This window comes from Salvia splendens, chromosome 5, assembly GCF_004379255.2.
Source record: "Salvia splendens isolate huo1 chromosome 5, SspV2, whole genome shotgun sequence".
Taxonomy (NCBI): Eukaryota; Viridiplantae; Streptophyta; class Magnoliopsida; order Lamiales; family Lamiaceae; genus Salvia; species Salvia splendens.
In genome coordinates, this window is record NC_056036.1 from 8,429,135 (window position 1) to 8,452,794 (window position 23,660).

Here is a 23,660-nt window from a genome sequence, read left to right on the forward strand (position 1 = left end):
TGACTCCTGCTCACCTGTGTTCTGAGTATGTTGAGAGCTAGTTGCTCCACCTTCTTCTTGATTTCCTGTGATCACAACATCCTCATCAGTGTCTGTTCCAGCAGATTCTCCACCAAACTCAAGGTTTTGCATTTCAGAGCTACTGCCACCACCAGAGGGCTTCCCATCATCTTTAAATGGCATCTCCTCTTCATTGAATGTCACATCTCTGCTCACAATGATATTTCTGCCTTCTCTATCCAAATTCCACAATCTGTATCCTTTTACCCCATCTTGGTATCCCAACAACACACATTTCTTTGCCCTTGGCTCCAATTTACTCTGCTTAATGTGTGCATAAGCAGCACACCCAAACACCTTCAAGGCTGAGTAATCACCTAGGCTTCCATACCATCTTTGATCTGGGGTCTCATTGGATATAGCAGATGATGGACACTTATTGATCAGATTAGCTGCAGTAGAGACAGCCTCTGCCCAGAATCTCTTTGGCATTCCAGAGTAGAATAGCATGCACCTCACCCTTTCTAGCAATGTCCTATTCATTCTTTCTGCCAGCCCGTTCTGTTGAGGATTTCTTGGCACGGTCCTATGCCTTCTTATCCCTTTCACCTTACAGAAACTATCAAACTCCGCAGACAGAAACTCCATGCCATTATCAGTCCTTAGATATTTAAGCACTGAGCCCTTTTCATTCTCATATCTAGCATGCCATTCTCTAAATTTTTCAAAAGCTTGGGACTTCTCTCTTAGAATGTAAATCCACACTTTTCTTGAGTAATCATCTATGATGGAGATGAAATACTTACCTCCACCTATGGATTCAGTTTGGGATGGCCCCCACAAGTCACTGTGGGCATACACAAATGGGGCTGATGAAGTGTGTTTCCCACCAGAAAATGGCAGCTTCTTTGCCTTTCCTAGAATGCAAGATTCACATTTCTTTAGGCTGTCTGATGCACTTAACTTCATCACTCCTTGTTTAGCCAGCTCTCTTATGCCTTTCTCACCCACATGTCCAAGCCTGGCATGCCATAGATGCAGGTCTTCTGTCTGGGCAAGATTCACAGCATCAACCACGGTTTCACCCAGCAAATAGTATAGGCTGTTCTTTCTCTGGGCCTCCATCACAATTCTGGTGCCTTTTGTTACTGTGAGGATCCCATCACCAGAGTTGAATCTGCACCCTTTTGACTCTAGCATTCCAAGAGATATTAAATTTCTCTTGATTTGAGGAATGAATCTGACTTCTGTGAGAGTCTTCATACTCCCATCCTTCATCCTCAATCTGATGTTCCCAATGCCCTTGACATTGCACACTTGATCATTTCCTAGCATCACTGATCCTTCCCAAGCTGATAATTCTTGGAACCAAGATTTGTGTGAGCAAATGTGGAAGGAGCACCCTGAATCCATGATCCAGCATTCTTCAATCTTGGCCCCTGAGTGGATATTCAAAGCTTCATTATCTTCAACATCCTGAGCCAGATCAGCAGTCTCTATGTTCCCAGCCTTTTCTTGCTCTTGTTTCCTCTTCCAAGCAAAACAATGCTTCTTTAAATGGCCCGGTTTCTTACAGTAGTGACAGCTTCTCTTCTCCTTCCATACTCCACCTTCTTCCTTCTTCTGGAACTTCTTCTTGGAACCCCTTTTATTCTGATTATTTTTCACATGCAGACTCTCAGCTACTGGATCAGTTTGTTTGTTATTAGCCTTCTGCGATTCCTTCATCTTCAATGCAGAATGAATCTCTTCATAGGTGACCTTGGTTTCTCTTCCAAGAAGCACTGCATCCTTGAAGTGCTCATAACTTTTAGGCAGGGAATTGAGCAACATCAATGCCTTATCCTCATCTTTAATGACCTCATCGATATTCTCAAGATCATCTATGCATTTCCCAAACTCCTCGAGCTGTTCAGAAATGCTCTTCCCATCTGAAAACTTGAAAGCAAGAAGCCTTTGCTTCAAATGTAACCGGTTCGCCAGAGACTTGGTCATGTACAATGACTCAAGTTTCCCCCATACTCCTGCAGCCGTCTCCTCCTTGGAAACTTCCCTTAGCACCCTGTCCGTGAGGTTCAAGATCAGGGTGCTATAAGCCTTATACTGCATATCTTGAAGCCTTTGCTTCTCCTTTTCATCAGCATCAGGTTTGCCTTCTTTAGCGTCACCTTCATTCTTCAAGATATCCCATAGGCCTTGCTGCATCAAGATGGCCTTCATCTTCAGCCTCCACAGCCCAAAATCGTTTCTCCCGGTGAACTTTTCCACCTTGAACTTGGCTGTAGACATTTCTCAAAACGAGCGGTGGGCAATCGCCAAGATCAGCTTATACAACGGAACCTCTAGACACGAACTCACCCAGAAACCAATCAATCGGCAAATCGTGGAAGTCTTCCCACAGACGGCGCCACTTGTTGGGTCGTGATACCGCCGATCTCACACACGCACGAACGAGGAAATAAAGCACGCAAACGATATAACGTGGTTCGGTGATAATCCACCTACGTCCACGGAGAAGATGACCGGAATCTTATTGATGGAACTCTCAATACAAGAACTTCACACTCACAATCTATCACTCTAAGCAAACGCTAGCTAGTGCAAGAATTCTCTTCTTATTGTGTGTGTAATCTGTGTTCTGCGTCTCTCACTACTGAGCTCTATCGAGCTATTTATACAAGATGCAATCAAGAAATAAAATCCAACTAACTCTATTTCCCAAAGTTAGTTATAACCGCTGCTCGGCTAAAACCGAACTGCCATTCTTGGTTAGCAACCGAACTGCATTTCTCGGCTATCAACCGAACTGCCTTTCTCGGTTATCAACCGAACTGCCTTTCTCGGCTAGCTCAAAACCGAGCTTTATTTCTTGATCTCTTCTCGGAGCTGCCGAGGCTCCACCACTCGATCACAACCGGACTCAAAGCCGAGCTTCATTTCCGAGCTCAGAAGCCGAGCTCCAGTAGTTTGCATGGACACACTTTCACAAATATTTACAAGACTACGTACATCTATGCAATAGATCGTTTTTAAAAGCTGAATCAAATCGTTGGATTTTTTGAGTGAAAAAAAAATGTGGGCATGCAAAAAGCTGTGATGGTTTACTATTCAGTACCTAATTATCGAGCGTACAAAGTGAACAGCCTTTATGACAATAACATACACTTTATGTTATTATTGTCCTTTGATTTTACATTATGAGTCCCATCTAAATCTCTAATTTTACAACAGTTATTTTAGTTTTTAATCAAGCTATTGCTTTCTGGGTCGAAATTCTATACACATAAATAAAATAAGTGTGAGCTTAAATTGTAGTAGTACTCTAATTAGAATTATGTCACGTAAATTAATATTCAATCAAGTGAAAAATACTTACCAACCAACCTAAATACTGTTATAAGCTCCTATAATTTTGTTATTTGCTTTTTATAATCATGATCCATAAATGGACACTTTGTATTGATCTCCACCTTGAACCTTAGAGCATCCGCAGCGGTGGCGGTTGGCGCCACCGCCGTCCGTGCCAGCGGCAAGGCGAAGAACCGCCGCCGCTGCAACCGCGCCGCTGGCACGGCGCTGCTCGATGTATCGAGCACGTCCGTGCCAGCGGACGCACACGTGTCACTCTCCCATTCGCCAACGGCATAGCCGTTGGTTTCAAACAATTTTTTATTTTTTTTTTAAAAAATCGGTTTTTTATTAAAAAAACCGATAAAAAATAAAAAAAAAATTTCACTTCCCCAAAAAATTATATCCGTTTATAACCGTTTTTCCCCACTTTTTAATTTTTTTTTTATTTTTTTTACCCCAAAAATACACACTTTCATCTATAAATACCCCCAATTTCACTCCCAAAAATTCACACTTTCACTACACAATTCTCATCATCATTCTCCCATCTCCATTCTCATCTTCAATCTCTCATATCCATTTTCATCTTCCTCTCACACCCTACAACACCACTATGTCCGGTAACGACGACAACCCAAGCGGCTCTCACGGTTGGAACCCCGAATGGTTCGGTTCGCAACCGTTTCCTAGTCCGGAAACGGAATATTCGGCCCCTCCTCTCACCCAAGATTCGGGCGTTCCGAGTGGCTACCGGCCATACCCAATCGACGATCAAGGTGCCTCCGATGGGCGCTACGGGTGGACACCGGAGCCTAGGCCTCGCGCCCCTTCCCAAATGCCGAATCCTCCATCTCGCGCCGGTGTCCGCACACCGTACTCACCGGCGGAGATGGAAAGATTGTTCAAGGCGTACTTGGAAATCTCCGAAGATGCGGTGGTTGGAACGAACCAATCCGGCGATCACTTTTGGTGGCGCGTCTCTAGCCGGTACAATGCACACCGGCCGCCGGGAACGATCGAGCGCAACGAGAGTATGGTGCGCAACTGCATCGGCCGAGCCAACGAAGAAATTGGCAAGTTCAACGGCTATTTCATCCAGGAGTCCCGGAATGCCGGGAGCGGCCAAAGCGAGGTCGACATCATCACCGCCTCGCTGAGCACCTACCAATCCATGAACGGTAAGTCGTTCAAATATCTTAACGTTTGGCAGGAGACGCGGACGCACCCGAAGTATAAGGGAGGCATAACATCCTCCTCTAGCGGCTCCTCCAAACGCTCACGGTCGGTAGCACTATCCGACTCCGGCTCGGAAGAAGTGGCTAGCCAACTCGCCGGAGCTAACTTGGGTAGCCCCGATGCCGGACCAAGCGGTTCCCGACGCCGACCGCAAGGTAGGAAGAAGGCGGCGGCCGAACGACGTCGCGCCGCGACTCCATCTGCCCCTGCTCCCGAACCCACACCCTATGTTCCACCTCCACCCCCGAACAACTCGTTGTGGGCCCTTTTGGCCCAACTCAATATGGCCGATAGGTCAACTATGACCCCCACGCAACTTCAAACGCACGAGTCCATGATATTGGGTCTCCAAAAACAATTGGGGTTGGTGCCGCCGGATGCGTAGTCTTCCTCGGGTTATATTAGCCAATAATTATGTAATTTTTAATTTTTAGGAGTTTACTTATGTAATTTTTAATTTTTAGTATTTTAATTATGTAATTTTTAATTTTTAGGATTTTAATTATGTCTTTTTATTTTATTTGTAATTTGTAATTTTTATTGTGGTTTTTTTAATGAATTTTAGTATTATGAAAATGTTGTTGTGTAATTGAATTTTATATTAATTGTGCTCGTCCTTGCGGAAGAGCACAGTTGTGGGTGTTGTGCTCTTGCCAGAGAGCAGGCATGAATAGTACCGCCCGGGCCCACAATCGTGCCGCTGGCAAGAGCACGGTTGTGGATGCTCTTAAACTCATGCTATGTAGCAATTAAGAAAGTAAACTTGAAGTGTGTGGGGTAGCTTAATAATAGAGTGATTAATGCATGGTGTCAAAGATCTCAGATTAATCAAAATTTTTATTTATTTGGATTAAAAAAGATCTCGGATTAATCAAAATTTTTATTTATTTGGATTAAAAAAGTTAACGGGAATGAAAATATCAAGAAATGGAGGAATATTTCGATTAAAAAGGTACTCATTCCACCAAACAAATTGTGTACATGGGAAAGTGAGATATCAGTATGAGATATTTTAAATGAAGATGAGTTTCGAAATGATATTAGATGTTGGATATGTATTGCATTAAAATATATATAGATTCACTATAGTAAAAATAAACGATACTCCATTTCATAATATATTAAATATTTAGTGATGGCAAAATATAAAGGATCAATTCCTAAAAATAAAACAATACTTCGTACTCCATATTTTTGGAAGATTAAATAAGAAATCTTGCTTCTAAAACAATTACTGTATCATATTAGTGCCAAAACTTAATTTGTTAAAAGTAAAATTTCCTTTAGGAAAATTATTAGTATCCGCTTTTTGTGGTGGGGTGTTCGATGGTGGTAAACGTTACATCTTGTCAAGAGGTCAAAGCAAACAGATGAAATTATTTTTTGTTTGGTTTTATATTTAAATTGTTGAATTAACTTTATGGTATGTTGGCAGGATTTATCAGATGTAGTCCCATGTGCAATTTCGTTGCATCCCAAAAATTATTAATATCAGTACAATCCAGACGCCCTTGCAGTACGACTTCTTCTTCCTACTCGCCTTGTCTGATCAAATACTGTAGCACTTTTCCATTTCTTGTCTTTTCATAATTTGTGATACATGCATATCTGCAGTAGTATATTTGAATCATCATCATATATCCAAAGTTTTGTAAGGCCAGTACCAGTGTGGGGTGTTTTTATAGGTAGCAATTTTGGGGTACTCATTTTTATTGGCTACCAATTTTGCTATCTTATTTTTCTTCTACAAGTTGGTATCAGTATCACATTCAATTTATTTGGAAATTGGCATTTAAGTCATGAGATGCATTGGCTTCTAGTCATGGTGTGAAATCGATGGTGATGTAGCTGTAGAAAATTTTAAAGTAGACAATACAACTTGTAAAGAAAATAGTGGAGTAGTAATATTCAAACTAGGAGTATGTTACTATGTAAGTATATGATTTTTGAGCATTCTACTACCATTCTCATCATCATCGCAAGAGGCCTCACACCTGCATCAGAAAGATAATGCGATAGATGCAAACGAATAAATAAAGTAAGATTGAGTGACGCGTGAGACAACTGCAAAGATGGTGACTGTATTCTCAAACGAAGAGCAAAGAACTTAGGATTTCGAACCGATTCTAATTTGTAAATATATAAGGAAAACCACGACTCAAAGATGGGAAAACCACGAGGCCACAAAAAAAATTACTTCTTTCGCGTCTCAAGTGACTGGAGTCGTATTCTATTTTATCAAAAAATAACATTTTTGTATCCCTACTTTATTTTTTCTATTATATCTTCTACTTTATTCTTTTTGGGTTTGAGACGGAACAAAGTGACGAAAAATTGCCTCGTTCTTTCTCGTTTCATCTCGGCTGATGGTTGGTTGCGCTAACGCTCTTATATTGTCGCTCGCTTCAATTTTTTTGTCAAATGGACTTTGAAATCCTCGACAAAGAAGAAATTCGGACTATGGATGGTCCATGACGATAATGTTTTTTACTACTTTGGAGGAACTATGGGATTTAAAACGAAAATAAAATAAAGGAAAAGATATAGTAGGAGTATTATTATAATTTATAACAGATTTATAACAAGATTGTGTGTATACACAGTGCATGTTATAACCTATATAATTAAAGACTAAAGTCCCTTTTTATCCATAACATATAACGATTTTTTTATTTTGGTCCAAAACATTATCTTTTGAATTATTTGGTCCATCGCAAATAAAAAAGGGTCACATTTGGTCCATTTTGGACGGAACCGTCAAATTTTTGACGGAACTAATTACTGGGTCACAAATTCGACACTAATCCGTCACTAATTGGGATAAACTGATCCGTCACTAATCCTCTAAATCTGCTAATTATTCCTAGCAATGCAATAATTCAAAGAACTCATACATCAAACATTCACCCCTTCACACAAAACCAAGAATCAAACGCTTACGATGAAAATCCACCAGTGTAAGTAGTCATGCACAACGGTTCCGAACCGCCAATTCCGGTTCATGAACCGGCGGTTCACGGTTCATCATATGCATGAACCGGAACCGGCCGGCCAAGGGTCCCGGCGGTTCCGATTCCGGTTCAAAAAACCGTCGGTTCACAAGGCGGTTCAAAACCGCCGGTTTTGGGCATGAATCGGCGGTTCGCCGGTTTGAACGGCGGTTCAACCGAATATTTTAAAAATATACTTTTTATTTATAAAAATTGATTTTTATACTTAAAAGCAATTTTTACAAATAAATGAATACAAGAAATTCATAATAGTCCATAGATATTTGACGGACTTGTGAATTTATGAAACCATTCTTGGTTGTTTCTCTTTTATAGAGACATCCTTGAATGTTTTATGTTTCACTTTCGATGTGGGACAAAATCATTCTTGGTTGTTTCTCTTTTATAGAGACATCCTTGAATGTTTTATGTTTCACTTTCGATGTGGGACAAAATCATTCTTGGTTGTTTCTATTTTATAGAGACATCCTTGAATGTTTTATGTTGGGACAAAATCATTCTTGGTTGTTTCTCTTTTATAGAGACATCATTGAATGTTTTATGTTTCACTTTCGATTTGGGACAAAATATGTTGAAGTATTTTCTTTTATAACTACATGTTTAGAGCATTCATTCATCTTTTTCCAATGTGGGATACAAAACTTTCTTTTATCTTCTACTTTTCTTCATGTTTTGTATAATATATATAAACAAAATTATTATTCAAATATATTCTTGATTGATAAAAATAAAGAATTATTGAGAAATATGATTTGTATATAGAAAATATTTATTTGTATAATAATTATTGTTAGGTTTATACAATTTGTATAAGAATTATTCTTTCAATGTGTATAATATTATTTATTAGTTAACATATACATAAATTTATAAACCTAAGCAAATCATTAATGATAAAGAACTAATGAATAATAGTTTATGTAATAATATCTGTTGTTAAATTAGAGCATCTCTTATGGCGCCCCTCCGGTAGGACGTCCGGTCGGACACCGGGAAGGGCGACCGGGACGTCCGCCGTTGGGAGGTCGAAGGTCGGATACGGACGTCCCGTGAGGACGTCGGGTGTCCTCGGACGTCCCGGCGACGGGCGGGTGGACGTCCGCCACTGTGGCTTCAAGTCGGACGTCCGGTCGGACGTCCTGTTTTAATTTTTTTTTTAAACTCTATATATACGGCTCGTTGAATTTTATTTAATTCGCACCACTTGTGTTAATAACAAGTTTCTCTCTCGGAGGGGTTGACGTGATAATGTATGCATTTTTTTTACTAGTATGTAATTTTTTTTTTGAATCATGTATGTTTTTTCCGATGCAGTTGTTAATTTTTCCCGTTCGTATTCTCGGTCAAATTTTATTTTCCGTAAACGTAAATTGTTTTATTTGTGAATTTATGATATTTTTTATTGCGGGATGTCCTAGTGGGAAGGGCGATGGGAAGGGCGGATTATGCATGGGATGTCCTAGTGATGTGACAATGGGGTGGGATGTCCTAGTGACGTGGCATGAGGTGTTTTTGGGATGTCCTAGTGGATGTCCGAGTGGGACATCCGCCCACTGGAGATGCTCTTATAATAATAGAAGATAGAGTATTAATATAGACGAAAAATGATGGACGATCTATAATATACTTATAAATAAAGACTTTTATCCCACATTGAAATAAAGAGTAACACATCCAAAATGTGTAACTATAAAAGAGAATAATTCAATATACTATCTTCTAAATTAAATAAAATCCAATATACTCCCATCCAAGTATTGGCATTTTAAAAATCAAATTCAACTTTAAGTATGGAGTATTTTTTTTGTCTTTTTAGTCTTTATTATGTATAAAATGTGCTTAAATAAATTTCAAACAATAAGGTGAAAATTACAATTTTATTGATAATAAATTTGAATAAGACTAAAAATTACAACTTATAATGAATATATTTTATTTACAAAAATTAATAAACACTACTTAAAGTTAAACCTTTTGATTTTTAAAATATCAATACTTAATATTGGATTTGAGCATTTAAATTGGAAGAGAGCGTATTGAATTATAGGGAAAACACTACTTGAATTATAGTGTATTGAATTATAGAGAGTGTATTTCAACTTATAATGAATATATTTTATTTATAAAAATTTATAAACACTACTTAATATTTTATTTATCATTAATAATTTGCTTATGTTTATAAATTTATGTATATGTTAACTAATAAATACTAATATTATACACATTGAAAGAATAATTCTTACACAAATTGTATAAACCTAACAATAATTATTATACAAATAAATATTTTCTATATACAAATCATATTTCTCAATAATTCTTTATTTTTATCAATCAAGAATATATTTGAATAATAATTTTGTTTATATATATCATACAAAACATGAAGAAAAGTGGAAGACAAAAGAAAGTTTTGTATCCCACATTGGAAAAAGATGAATGAATGCTCTAAACATGTAGTTTTAAAAGAAAGTACTTCAACATATTTTGTCTCACATCGAAAGTGGAACATAAAACATTCAAGGATGTCTCTATAAAAGAGAAACAACCAAGAATGAGTTTGTCCCACATCGAAAGTGGAACATAAAACATTCAAGGATGTCTCTATAAAAGAGAAACAACCAAGAATGATTTCATAAATTCGCAAGCCCATCAAATATATATGGGCTATTACGAACTTCTTGTATTCATTTGTTTGTAAAAATTGATTTTAAATATAAAAATCAATTTTTATAAATAATTTTTTTAAAAAAAAATTCGGTTGAACCGGCGGTTCAAACCGCCGAACCGCCGGTTCACGGTTCACAATTTTGCCGACCCTGAACCGGCGGTTTGAAACGTTTAACCGCCGGTTCAAACCGGTAAACCGTCGGTTTTGAACCGCCGGTTCACGGTTCACGCATCATTCGACCCTGAACCGGCCCGTTGGAACCGGCAACCCGCCGGACGGTTCAAACCACCGGTTCCGGTTCCGGTTCATGAAACGGCGGGTCCGAACCGGCGGGCCGGTTCGATTTGTGCACGCCTAGGTGTAAGGCCGAGAGCTGCCATTGACAAACAACAACATAGTTGGGAGAGTTGGGAACCCTCTAATCCCGATGCTGGAAGCCGCCTTCGAGTACCAGTCGCCATAAATCTTGGCCAGCAAAACCCAACTCCCTAAACCCTTGAGCACATTCGCAGCCTCAGCAAACCTCGGCATCAATTCAACACTTCTGCCGCACCACGGCGCGTACCCCAACACCAGCACATACTCATTCTCCTCAATTGCCCTCTTCGCGGTGTCACCGTTGAGCTCAAGAACCACTCTCTGAGCTCTGCTCAGCACATCCGTTTTCTTCCCAGATTCTCTGCTTTCGAAATGGGCTGCTGTGGGCTGCGAATTCTCTCCATTTTCTCGCTCTTCGTCGATTGCGATGAGCTCATCAATGTCGCCCAGATCATCATCAGCATGTTCGATTTCTCTCACAATTTTAAACTAGCTAATTATATCATTTTTTTTTATTTTTCTTTAATCATCCCGTTGATTGAAATGGGAGGAAATTCCTGAAGCAGCACTTCACAAACCTTCAAATCAACTATTTGTTGAAGACTCGGGTGGATTGCCCGCTCCATTTCTGCATCCGGAGTTGGGTGGGGTTGAATATATTCAAAGAAACAAAATTAGTGACAGATTAGTGACGGATTAGTGACCCGGTAATTAAAACCATTAAAAATTTGACGGTTCCGTCCAAAATTGACCAAATGTGACCCGTTTTTATTTGTGAGGGACCGAATAATTCAAAAGATAATATTTTAGACCGAAATAAAAAAATCGCTATATGTTAAGGACCAAAAAGGGACTTTAGTCTATAATTAAACTACCCGTAAAATCTTTGAAAATGGACTAATGTGTCACTGTGTATGATTAGTCAACTTTAAAAATTCAACGTCAAAATTGCAACTTATACAAGTATAAGAGCATGTGCATCGGTGCTCGCCGATAAGGTGGACCGCCGTGCCGCGGTGCTCTTGCCAGCAGCACGGCCTTGCTCGATGCATCGAGCACCGCCGTGCCGCTCAGCAGGCTGAAGTGACGCGTGCTTTGCCGTTGGCATTTTCCTTTTTTTCTTTAAAAAAAATTTGAAAAATATTTAAAATTTGATTTTAAAAAAATTATTTTTCCACTCCCAATAAAATATATCCATTTTTTCTCCACTTTTAATTAATTTTTCATTATTTTTATCCCAAAATTCACATTTTCATCTATAAATACCCTCATTTCCACACAAAAATTTTTACACCACACTACACAAAATACTTATCTCATCAATTCTTATCTAAATTCCCACTATTTCACTCTCCCACGAATGGTTCGGCTCATCGCCATTCCCTAATCCGGATACAGATTTCTCACCCCCTCCTCAAACCCAGGGTTCGCATATTACGGGTGGCTACCGGCCTTACCCGGTGGACGAGCAAGATGCCGAGGGACCATACGGGTGGGCTCCCGAAACTTGCACGGGAGGGAGCGCCCCAACGCCACCAGAGGTCGGTTCCGGCGCTCCTCCTAGTCCTTGTAGTGTTTGTGTTCATACGCGTGGCAGTACATGAGGTGACACCAACGTCCGCACCCCGTACACTCCGGGGGAGATGCAGAAGTTATTCAAAGCCTACTTGAAATTGTATGAAGATGCGGAAACCGGCACGAACCAAACCGGGGAAAGGTTTTGGTGGCGCGTTTTTCGCCGGTACAATGCCAACCGACTAGATGACACCATCGAGCGCAATGAGAGTATGGTGCGCAATGCCATCGGAAGAGCCAACGATGAAATCCAAAAGTTCCAGGGGTATTACCTCCAGGAACAGCATATGGCAGGGAGCAGCACGAGCGAGGTTGACATCATCACGGCCGCCATGTAGACCTACCATTCAATTTAGTACAAACCATTCAAGTATCTCGACGCTTGGCAGGAGGTGCGTACTCATCCGAAGTATAAGGGAGGCGTCACATCCTCCTCCAGCTCCTCCAGCTAACGGTCGAGATTGGTATCCCTATCCGACGCCGGCCCGAGCAGTTCCCAACACCGGACGCAAGGAAGGAAAAGACGACAACTAACCGCCGTCGCGCCGCGACCCCAGCCGCACCGTGACCTCCGGCTCCCGTTCCCTTTGTGCCTCCTCCACCCCCACCAATGTGGTGTGGGTCCTTTTGGGTCAAATCACTATGGCCGATACGTCTCGGATGACTCCCGAGCAACTTGACTCACATCACGCAATGATACGAGCTCTCCGAGCTCAATTGGGAATACCGCCATCGGGCTAGTCTTCTTTAACAGATGTATTTATTAGGATTTAATTATGTAATTTTTAATTTGTAGGATTTTAATTATATAATTTTTAAGTTTTAGGATTTTAATTATGTAGTTTTTTATTTTTTTAGTAATTTGTAATAGTATTTCGGGTATTTTTAATGCATTTTAATATTGTGGAAATGTTTTATTTAAATTTAATAATAGAATGGTGGGACCCTTGAGCATGCTCTTGCGCAAGAGCATGGATGTGAGTGATGTGATATTGCAAAAGAGCAAGAAGTAAAAATAAATAAATGTGGATCAGCGCCCATAACCATGTTCTTGGGGAAGAGACGTGGCTCTAATTCGTTTTTACAAAAGATGCCTTTTAAATTACTTACTTATCTTCTTGGTTTATGTAGAAATTTTTGTGAGTGTTTCCCATTAACATGGCTTCTTCAAAACTAGGGTAAATATAGCTATATTGATTAATGATTAATTTGATAGAGATTTACAAAAATATGCTACCTTCCTCATCACTAGTGCGTTGAAAAGTGTATTTTTGCACTATAAATTTGTGGCCTTTGGAGTTAGTGAATGCGTATTTAGATTTCTCTATATTTTTTTGTTGTGAATATAATAATGTACGATAATTCTGTTTTTTACAATTAAATTACAAGTATATACAATAATGTGCGATGACTCTATACTTGGAATTCATAATACTTTATATTGATACTTAATATCATGAAACTTTCAAAAAGTTTAGTTTTTTCCACGAACTTTAAAATTAGTAAATAATATCGCGAACTTTACCCTGAGTTTGTTATTTCCTAACAATGAAAAAATTCCGGCAAATAATATCATGATACGTATTTTTTTCGTAATTTATTGACAACAACTTTGAGAGTTTCAAGATTTTCAATCTTTGAGAATAGTTTTTCTTGAAGCACACCTTTCAAATTAGTTCTTCAATCTATTAATATAGCCGAAATTTGTTCACTGGTAGAAAATAACAAACTCAGGTAAAGTTCGTGATATTATTTATCAATTTCAAAGTTTGTGAAAAAAATTCAACTTTTTGAAAGTTTCATGATATTAGATGTAAAACTGTCAATATCCCTATATTATAATAGAATCTTGACTGACTATTAAAAAAGACAACAAAGTTTTAGAGCATCAGCAATGGCGCCCGTCCCGGCGAAATTCCGATCGGCATGCCAGAAGTCCGCACGGGACGTCCGCCATTGTGGAAGGGATGCACGGATACGGACATCCGCTGCGGATACCGGAGTTCCGCGGATATCCGTCGGGACGTCCGTGCGGACGTCCGCCATTGCGTTGACTCCCACGGACGTCCGCGCGGACGTCCCGATAATTGCATTAATTTTTTTTATTGTGGGAAGTCCGTCGAGATGTCCTTGGGGATGTCCGCCACTGTGCAGTGGGATATCCGTATGACGTGGCATCCGCAGTGAGATGTCCGTATGACATGGCAGGAGGTGTTTTTGGAATGTCCGCGGGGACATCCGCACCACTGCTAATGCTCTTAGAACTTGAAAAGTTCAGAAAATATCACACTTCAACCCTCCAGTCATTAGGTCTATTCAATTCCTAATCAATTCCAAGTTTCTAACGATTTTCATCGCAAGGGCATATTGGTCAATAAATTACAACGGCTGTTAAGTTTATCGCAGCCGTTGGATTCGCAGCTCGTCAAGGCATTACATCGCCCCCTCTTCCTACTGAGAGTGAGGATTGAAGCAAACTCTCCATGGCATTCATCAAATACTCTTTGTTGAATTAATCAGATCTTCCCGTTTCTTGCTCCTCCCGAATCTTAGGGTTTTACTATTTTGTTCAAGCACTGCAGACATCTCCGCAGCTTTCACCGTCCAAAAAATGAATCTCAACATCTTCAAGAAGAAAACTTCTCCTAAAGGTTAATACATCAGTGCTAATTTTTGTTGGATTCCTTTCTTACTTTTTTTGCCTTTATATGTGAATGCATCACTGCTCGTTTTATTTTATTTTTTGATTTAGCCTATTTTTAGCCCATTTGCTGTAATTGAAGCTGGGTCGTCGATTGAGTTGATGAATTTGATCGATCACATTTTGGTGTGTAATGTGTATGCAGAAGCTCTTCGAACAAGTAAAAGAGAAATGGCGGTTGCCACAAGAGGTAAATTATTCCTGATTTCTATTGATAGTACTCCATATAATTAAGAATTTACAATATGGAGTTATGCCTTTGGAATATTCCAGATGCTGTAGACACATTGTGTCTTAATTTCATCAAGCATGATAAGAAATGTCTCTTGAAATACTGAAATGCCAATGATTTGAAATCCTTAATGCTTTATATGCTGGTTTGTCTGTTCCAATCTGAAAGAGTGCCAAATGACATGAAATCCTAGTTGTCATGCTTGTTTATTTGTTAATTTCTGAGGCTTCTGTGGCAGTTTCCATGGTGAAGTAGCTTATCTCACTTAAGTACTATAATTATCTATGCAAGTTAAAGTTTCCGAGTGCCATGAAAGCGGAGTATTTCTTTGTTCTTCTTTAGACCAATAAATACATGGATTCAAAGTTGGGGGCGTATGGGTTTGGTGATTTTATCTGTTGCATTTTACCTACAGTATCTTCTTCCCATTATTGATTTTGTCCTGCCACAGGCATTGAACGCGAAATCACGTCTTTACAAATGGAGGTATTGTTTATTAGTCTATTTATTATAGCAATACCAATACCTGTAACATTAGGTTGTTGTTGTGGTCTAATAGAATCTCTTTGCTATCTGCAATCTTAAGGAGAGGAGATTAGTGGCAGAGATCAAGAAAACTGCTAAAACTGGAAATGAGGCAAGTTTTAATGTTTATGTTTTTGGTTTCTTCCAGTTTTGGATGTAACTATCATTGACTTGTAAACTACTATAGCTTTAGATGTTAATCTGTAAAATCGTCGACATTATTGTTCATGATATTTGTGTTATGGACATAGAAGGAAATGCAACAATTTAGAAATATCTTGAGTCTTGACTTGAAATCTAAAAATATGTTACTTGACTTGAATCAGTTTATTGTTGAAACATTACTCTGAATAGCAGTGATTTTTTTGCTCTTTGCTCTTTCACGGAGCTGATGCATTTGTTGGTTCCCTAGGTCTTTTGAGTTAGCTGCATTATATATGTCTTCAGTTAACTGTCATCCATATTTAATTTTACTTGAAACTTACCACAGTTCATTTTTGTGTTACTCTTATATGTAACTAGGCTGCAACTAAAATCTTAGCTCGTCAATTAGTTCGCCTTCGGCAGCAAATAACAAATTTGCAGGGGAGCCGTGCCCAGATGAGAGGGGTGGAAACTCATACACAGGTGATTGACTTGAAATGAACTAAAAATCATATGACTGGCCTCCGTCTGTTCTTAACATACTCAGTAAGGTATTATTTTTGCTTACAGGCCTTGTATGCTAGCACTTCAATTTCAACTGGCATGAAAGGAGCAACCAAAGCTATGTCTGCTATGAACAAGGTTGGTGTATACAATTCCTTATATGAGTGGATAGAGTTTAAGTTTGGCAAGAAAACTAAAGATGAGTCCTCTACACAATAGATTGACGATTTTTTTTCACTTTTAATTTCAGCAAATGCAACCTGCAAAACAAACTAAAATGATCAGAGAATTCCAGCAACAGGCAGCGCAGATGGACATGACCGTATGTGTTCTGCTCAACTTTCTTTCGTCCTCAAAAGAGTTCAGTTATTTTGGAAGAATATTCTGGTCAATTAATGTATTGTAGTTAGACTGATTCCTGAGTAAGCCACACAAAGGCTAACAATATTCTTCTCTGTTCAGATTGAAATGATGTCTGATGCAATTGACGAGACACTAGACAAAGACGAGGCTGAAGAAGAAACCGAAGAACTTACTAACCAGGTAGCGTCATTAGTGCTTTTCGACAACCTAATCCTCTGATTTTTGTCTGAATGTCCGACTTACACCATACGCTACTCTATTTTGTCATATATAGGTCCTTGATGAGATCGGTGTTGACATTGCTTCACAGGTTGGCTTCTTTGTTAACTCTAGACGAATCTAACCCTGACTCTTCTTATATTTGCTATGCGTGACAAAAAAAAACGTCTTTGACTGATTTAATTATTTCCAAACAGCTATCTTCAGCTCCAAAGGGGCGTATTGCATCAAAGAAAGTCGAGAACGCTGCCCCAAGGTACACCCCATTAAAATATTATTTGAGATGGAAGTATGCATCATATCAATATCTTTATTTCTATCAGTCAGTATTATACTACTCCTATATGGGAATATTCTTGAGAAAGCAGCATATATAGACCACAAATTTTGGGAAGTACATATCTAGGCGACTGCTTTTCTGGACCACCATTTTGCAAATCTTTCTGTTTCTACTTGCTGGCTACGGATAGTGGGGTGCTCTATATTAGTGTGGGATTCTTTATGCCTGCAGCTTATTTTGTCTTGTAACTGGATAATGTGTGGATGATCTCTCTTCTTGTTTGAACTTACAGTGCTGCTGTGTCGACTGATGATGTCGAGGACCTCGAGAAAAGGCTGGCATCTCTTCGACGAATATGAGTGATGTATATAGTATAGCTCTGCCATATCATGTATATAAATCACTATAATATCAAATTCTTGAGCAGGATTATAGAAATTTTGCAGGATTAGAGAATTTTTACTACTTATATTTGATGCCTTCTTGCTATTCAAGAATCGAGGAACTCTGTATTAATTCGCACCATTTTCAAACATCCCCCGGGTAATTTGCATGTGAATTCCTAAACATTTGCCATTTCTGGTTCTGCATAATAGCTTTAAAATCCGCTTGAACTATTAAATTATTGATTTGTTTTTATTTTGCTACGAATCAAGATTAGTGGTGATACAATTTAATAATTTATTAAATTGAACAATTTCATTTATTAAATTATGGTTTCCATTGAGGTATGCTAGCACGAAAATCTTGATTGATTGCATATCTGAACACATTTATTGTTTGATAATCTACAAATTTATTTCAAAGTTGATAAGCAAAACTAGAATTTGAAGAAACTTTAGAAAATTACATGCATATACAAAAAAAATGCACTATTCTCTCAAAGACGAGGATACTTAAATAATTTTAAAAAAAAAGAATTATACCACTAACGCTTCATAAAATGTCCTTATTGTTGATATTCCAACTAAACTTAGAGGACACAAATAGAATCGTCCTAAAAGAGCAAAAGATTAGGATATTTTGCCCTCAGTACGATTTCCTTTGCGTTCTAAATTATGGTTACATTTAAAAAAATTCTAAACGCAACAAATTTTCCGTGTCCTTAAATAGTGGTAAGTTTTTTGCCGTGTATCTTTTAGGATCAAACTGTTAACTGTAATTATGACCTTTAGCAATACTTTCATTTTGTAGAGTTGCAACATTTTCAGTTTTAAAGAGATGTAAACAAAGAGAATTCGGAAAAAGGGTCTCAATTCGCAAGCCTTTCGAAATTAGGGATTAAATTCGCTGACCTTTCGGAATACGAGACCGTGGCATGCGAATTTTTCCGAATAAGGGATTTTTGAATTTTTATCTATTTTCTCTTCTTTTTTTCTTATTATTTATACTACAATATTTATAAACTGACCTAATTACCCCTAATATTTTTAACACAATTTTAATGGAATTTTACTCCAATTTTATTTTTCACACAATTCTGTGTAACACCTGTGATCACCGCCGCCTCTATTGAATTTGATACTCATATCTCCATTGCCAATCTTCTCCGAGCTTCTTCCTCCGGAATCGGATCCTGTTAAGAGCACAATTCTCTTAACAAAGAAATCCTACGATTACACTTCCAACACACCAATCCGGCGCCCCGAACGTTGGGGTCGGCGGCTCAATTCGTGGCTGGCGCGGAGAACTTCCTCCGTCGGCAGTCTTCAAGGTTTGATAAGGAGTATTGCACAAGTAATGTGGGAATATTATTTCTTCATTCAATGAATAAAAAGATAACAACCTAGCCCTATTTATAATACTAGAATATTAGCTTAGGGAACAAGAAAACAAGATATGAAAATATACTATGAATTAAAAGATATGGGGAATAAAAAGATAACTAAATATTTGGGGAATCCTAAGATATAGGAGGATCGTAACAACTCCCCCACGGTTAAAATCCACCTTGTCCTCAAGGTGGGAACCATGGAACCACGGGCACAGTCGACGATAGTAAAAGCATTGAAACGTCACCTCCTGGATCAAATGCGATTAGGAACATGATCACCATCATTTCACTTATGACTCCCACCAACATTTCTACGCCGTCCCTTTCCTCTCTCGCCTTCGTCTTCACAAAATCATCCTCGATGGCTGGGACTTAGAGGAGGCTCCGAATCATGCACCGGCTCCTGACGCCGGCATCATTCCTACGCCCCCCAAACTGCTTGTCCTCCATGAATCGCTGCACAAGGACTCTTACCAGCTGGAACTCCGCAGCAGTGAGGTTGTAGGAACGCCTCTCATCACCATCTACTCTATCATCTTCATAATCATCATCAGAGTCCAAACACTTATGCTGTGAACAATTATCAACACATGATGAAGATGAATCAGTCACTCCCACCACATCCCAAAGCAAGTCCGAATCATCACTCATCTTCTCAGAATGGCATTCCATCTTTGTGAACTCATCATCATCAAAAGTAGCCTTATCATGATTATTATCATCTACTAGAGATGATTTTGAATCATCAGCCTCTTCAAGAAAACTACCCATCCAGTTCGAGGAATCATTTTTTTCCTGATGAGCATCTGATTCTTGATCCAGGCTTGAAGAATGGCAGCCGGGAATCAATTCGATTTCATAGCAAAATTCTTCATCCACCATCTTTTCTTCAAACCCCATGATTTCAGGGCGCCAAGGTTGTGTGCTCGGGCGTGGGCTGCGCTGCTGCCGGAAGTGATCGGTTTGTCGCCTGGGTGTATCCCAACGACTAGGCAGACACTGTGGTGGCTGATCATAATCCGAGTATCCTTGCGATGCACGGTGAGGCGGTGGTTCCCAACAAGAGGGCTGCCATGACCGTGGTGGGTCGTAGGGCTGGAAGCTCGGTATTGGTCGGTTACCGGGAGGATCCCAACCGGAGGGGCGGTTGATGGGGGGTCCCACGATCTAGGCTGTCGGTACCCCCGAAAACCTCTATCAAACTCCGTTGTGACGCGAGCTGCTGGTCTATCCCAGCTCGTGCGAGGCCACGAAGCAGTGTGCGCGCGATATGGAATCGTGCCAGAGCCAGGCTGTGCGAGCCCTGCCTCTCGCCTGTTTAAATCACGACCCGTGCCCCTACGCTGGCGGACATCCCCACAATGGACACGCCTGCCGTGATTGAAAACTGGGGGGCCGTCCTCGTCGGTCGGCCAGACGTCTCCCTGGGAACGATACCCATCGACGTCCCCGTCATCCGAAAAATAGGGTTGATCCGGTTTGGGAAGGCGTGTGGCCTTCAACCTATCAACCCTTCTATCCCTTGCATCCAATTTAAATTCCAATTGATCAAATCTTGCCATAATTTTGTCGAGCGCTGACAAAGTAGGTACGAGCACCCCCGATCCATTGCGCAGCGCGCTGCTTGACTCCGGGTCGTCTCGTCGTATCCGCTGCCATTCGTCACCGAGGTAGCCACTCGCCGTGAAGCGTCGGGGCTGATCGGCCATGGTTGAGCTCTGGATGAAAGCACCAGTTGTTAAGAGCACAATTCTCTTAACAAAGAAATCCTGCGATTACACTCGCAACACACCAATCCGGCGCCCCGAACGTTGGGGTCGGCGGCTCAATTCGTGGCTGGCGCGGAGAACTTCCTCCGTCGGCAGTCTTCAAGGTTTGATAAGGAGTATTGCACAAGTAATGTGGGAATATTATTTCTTCATTCAATGAATAAAAAGATAACAACCTAGCCCTATTTATAATACTAGAATACTAGCTTAGGGAACAAGAAAACAAGATATGAAAATATACTATAAATCAAAAGATATGGAGAATAAAAAGATAACTAAATATTTGGGGAATCCTAAGATATAGGAGGATCGTAACAGATCCCCCACAAAACAACATAAAATACCCTTCTCCTTTCTCTTCCTCTTCTTCTTCCCCGACCTCTCTTCGTTCTGCCCTCCTCCATTCTGCTTACCTTTTCTAACAGCACTCTCAGCCACATTCTGTTTCAATTGAATACTCTCTTCGTTCCGATCACGCTTCCTAACAACACTCTCTTTGTTGAATTTCGTGATTCTGTGTAGGCTTGTAAGGGAAAGTTGGGGCTTTTGGATGATGAAGAAGTTCAAGGAACAAATCGATCAAAGGAATTAATTATAGCATAAAGTGTTAGTAGATGATTAAGCTCTACTGTATTTATATGTGTCTATGGTTGTGGTTCAAAATCAGATCAGCAAAATTATGTTGGAGAAAGATAACGTTTGGAGAAAAAGATTTTTTATCATTGGTGGAACAAGATTGTTGGGGAAGTAGGAGGAATAAGAGAATTGGGTGAAAATAAAATTGGTGTAAAAAATCTAAATTGTGGTGAAATAGTAGGGGTAATCAAGTCAATTTATAAATATTGTGGGATAAATAATAAGAAAAAAGAAGAGAAAATAGATAAAAATTCAAAAATCCCTTATTCCGAAAAATCCGCATGCCACGGTCTCGTATTCCGAAAGGTCAGCGAATTTAATCCCTAATTTCGAAAGGCTTGCGAATTGAGACCCTTTTTCCGAAATCTCTCGTATACACTCTATGTACGCACTTCACCATTTTTTCAAATTTTGATGTCTTTGTCAAACATACCACGTTGAGAACCTACCATATAAAGTAGAAATATTAAAAGAAAAAGATAAGTATGTAATTAATAGATAATTATGTAGTCTTAAAATAGTTTACTCTCAACCAAAAATACATTATAAGCTATTCCCAGCATCCGCAATAGCACCCGTCCCGGCGGACGTCCGCCATTGTGCTAAGGTGACACGGATACGGACGTCCGCTGCGGGCACCGGAGTTCCGCGGCGTTCCCGGGACGTCCGTGGCGACGTCCGCCTTTGCGTTGACCCCACGGACGTCCGCGCGGACGTCCCGATTATTCTAATATTATTTTTTTTGAAAATTCTATAAATACGGCTCGTTGAATTTCATTTCATTCGCCCCACTTGTATTGACGAGTATCTCTCTCTCTCTCTAAATACTTTTCTTTCGAAGATAAATGGAGCACCACGATAGTGATTCCCCCGCCACGAGCGAGTCACATGGACCGATCTTTCCCGTTGGCGGAACTACCCCAATTCCGCCACGATGTCCGGAATGGTGGGGATGATGCCCCAACTCCAAATGACGGCGGGGATGATGCCCGAGTACTAGAACAAGTACCCACTTGGTATAGGATGATGCCCCAAATGCCCGGGGTGAGTGCCGGAATGACCCCAATGCTGGGGATGATGCACGGAATGCCGGGAATGATGCCGCCCCAGAGGCCCGGGATAATGATGTCGGGGATGATGCAGGGCTCGCCTGTCGCTGCGGGGGGAGTATGCAGGGGTCCCCCAATCACCGGTGGACAATGTCTATCGCCCATATATGGATTTACTGTCGACGGACAACCCCCTAGTACTCCTCTCGAGACTCAGTTCACTGGCATCGAGACGTTCTCGATGGAGGAGTTGGGGCTATCTCCGACCCGTGATTCTCCCACAGACGCACCAACGGCAACAGGGAGGACAGGGAGGGGGAGGGGTAGGGGCATGGGACGGGGTACGATGGTGAGGCGGGGCCGCTTAGGGGGGGAAAGATCTAGCGGGAAAAAGAGGACCGTCTGGAGCACAGAGGAGTGCATCGCGCTTGCGAAGGCGTGGATCAGTATAGTGGAGGATCCATATATCGGGGCTAACCAGCATATCGACAGGATGTGGTGGCGCATTAGCCAAAGTTACCTCCAATTCAAACCACCAGGGGGGAAGCCTCACAACGGAGAGCAATGCCGGAAACAGTGGGAACGGCTGAAGAGGCAGCTCAGCCGATTCGCCGGTATTTACACAAACAACCTCCGCTCGGCAACCAGCGGCATGTCTGCCGAGGATGTGAAGCTTCTGTCTCACCATCAGTTCAAAGACACTGCGGCTGGCTTCGGGGAATTCAAATATTGGGATGTGTATCTTGTGGTGCAGACTTCTGCCAAGTTTACCTCGGGTGTTGAATATGGCTAGCCGAAGAGGACGAAGATCAGTGCCTCCGGGGAGTACAGTAGCAGTGCTGGTTCCCACGAACTCCCCCCCGCCGAGGCAGAGTTCCCGACACCTTCATCGTCGGCCCGCCGCCGTCGCTCGGTGGGGCGAAAATCCACGACGCGGATGGCGAGTGGAAGTGCCAGCGGGTCCGCCGAGGCCCAATCGGCAGCTCCTACCCAAAATGATCTCGAGCTCCCCTCACTCGCTCGCGTCGCGCAACATGAAACCCTATTACGTGCAATGGTTGAATGGAGGACATCGACCGATCGCCATATTACAGGTAGTCGCTGAAGGATATCATCAACAGTATGCGACGCGATTTGGGGTTGGGAGACATGGCGGATAGTGGTGACGAGGGGACTACCGGCGAGGAATCCGAGGAGTGAGACGACGGTTTTTTTTAACTATGTAATTTTTTATAATAATTATGTATGTTTTTTTTGTACTATGTATGTTTTTTTTAAATAAAGTGGTTGCAATTTCTC

General features: G+C 40.7%; 1 protein-coding gene across 2 annotated transcripts; it reads left to right on the plus strand.

Annotated features, from left to right (window-relative positions):
* Positions 1-14,570: 14,570 nt before the first annotated feature.
* Positions 14,571-17,709, plus strand: LOC121804519 (vacuolar protein sorting-associated protein 2 homolog 2-like). Of its 2 annotated transcripts, none has more exons than XM_042204089.1 (11): positions 14,571-14,816; positions 15,012-15,056; positions 15,550-15,584; positions 15,658-15,735; positions 16,146-16,250; positions 16,338-16,409; positions 16,522-16,593; positions 16,734-16,814; positions 16,909-16,944; positions 17,051-17,109; positions 17,426-17,709. In XM_042204089.1, the coding sequence occupies exons 1-11, from the start codon at positions 14,777-14,779 to the stop codon at positions 17,490-17,492; spliced, it is 690 nt and encodes a 229-aa protein (XP_042060023.1). In that variant the 5' UTR covers positions 14,571-14,776; the 3' UTR covers positions 17,493-17,709. The 2 variants fall into 2 exon arrangements, with proteins under 2 accessions (XP_042060023.1, XP_042060024.1); XM_042204090.1 differs by having other exon boundaries at positions 14,572-14,816; positions 15,685-15,735.
* Positions 17,710-23,660: the final 5,951 nt, after the last annotated feature.

Bases quoted from the DNA above. Each gene is read 5' to 3' on its own strand.
- LOC121804519 (XM_042204089.1), top strand. From the start codon at position 14,777: ATGAATCTCAACATCTTCAAGAAGAAAACTTCTCCTAAAG. The intron at 16,251-16,337 runs GTGATTGACTTG...TTTTGCTTACAG, and splicing joins GGGTGGAAACTCATACACAG to GCCTTGTATGCTAGCACTTC. The intron at 16,815-16,908 runs GTAGCGTCATTA...TGTCATATATAG, and splicing joins CCGAAGAACTTACTAACCAG to GTCCTTGATGAGATCGGTGT.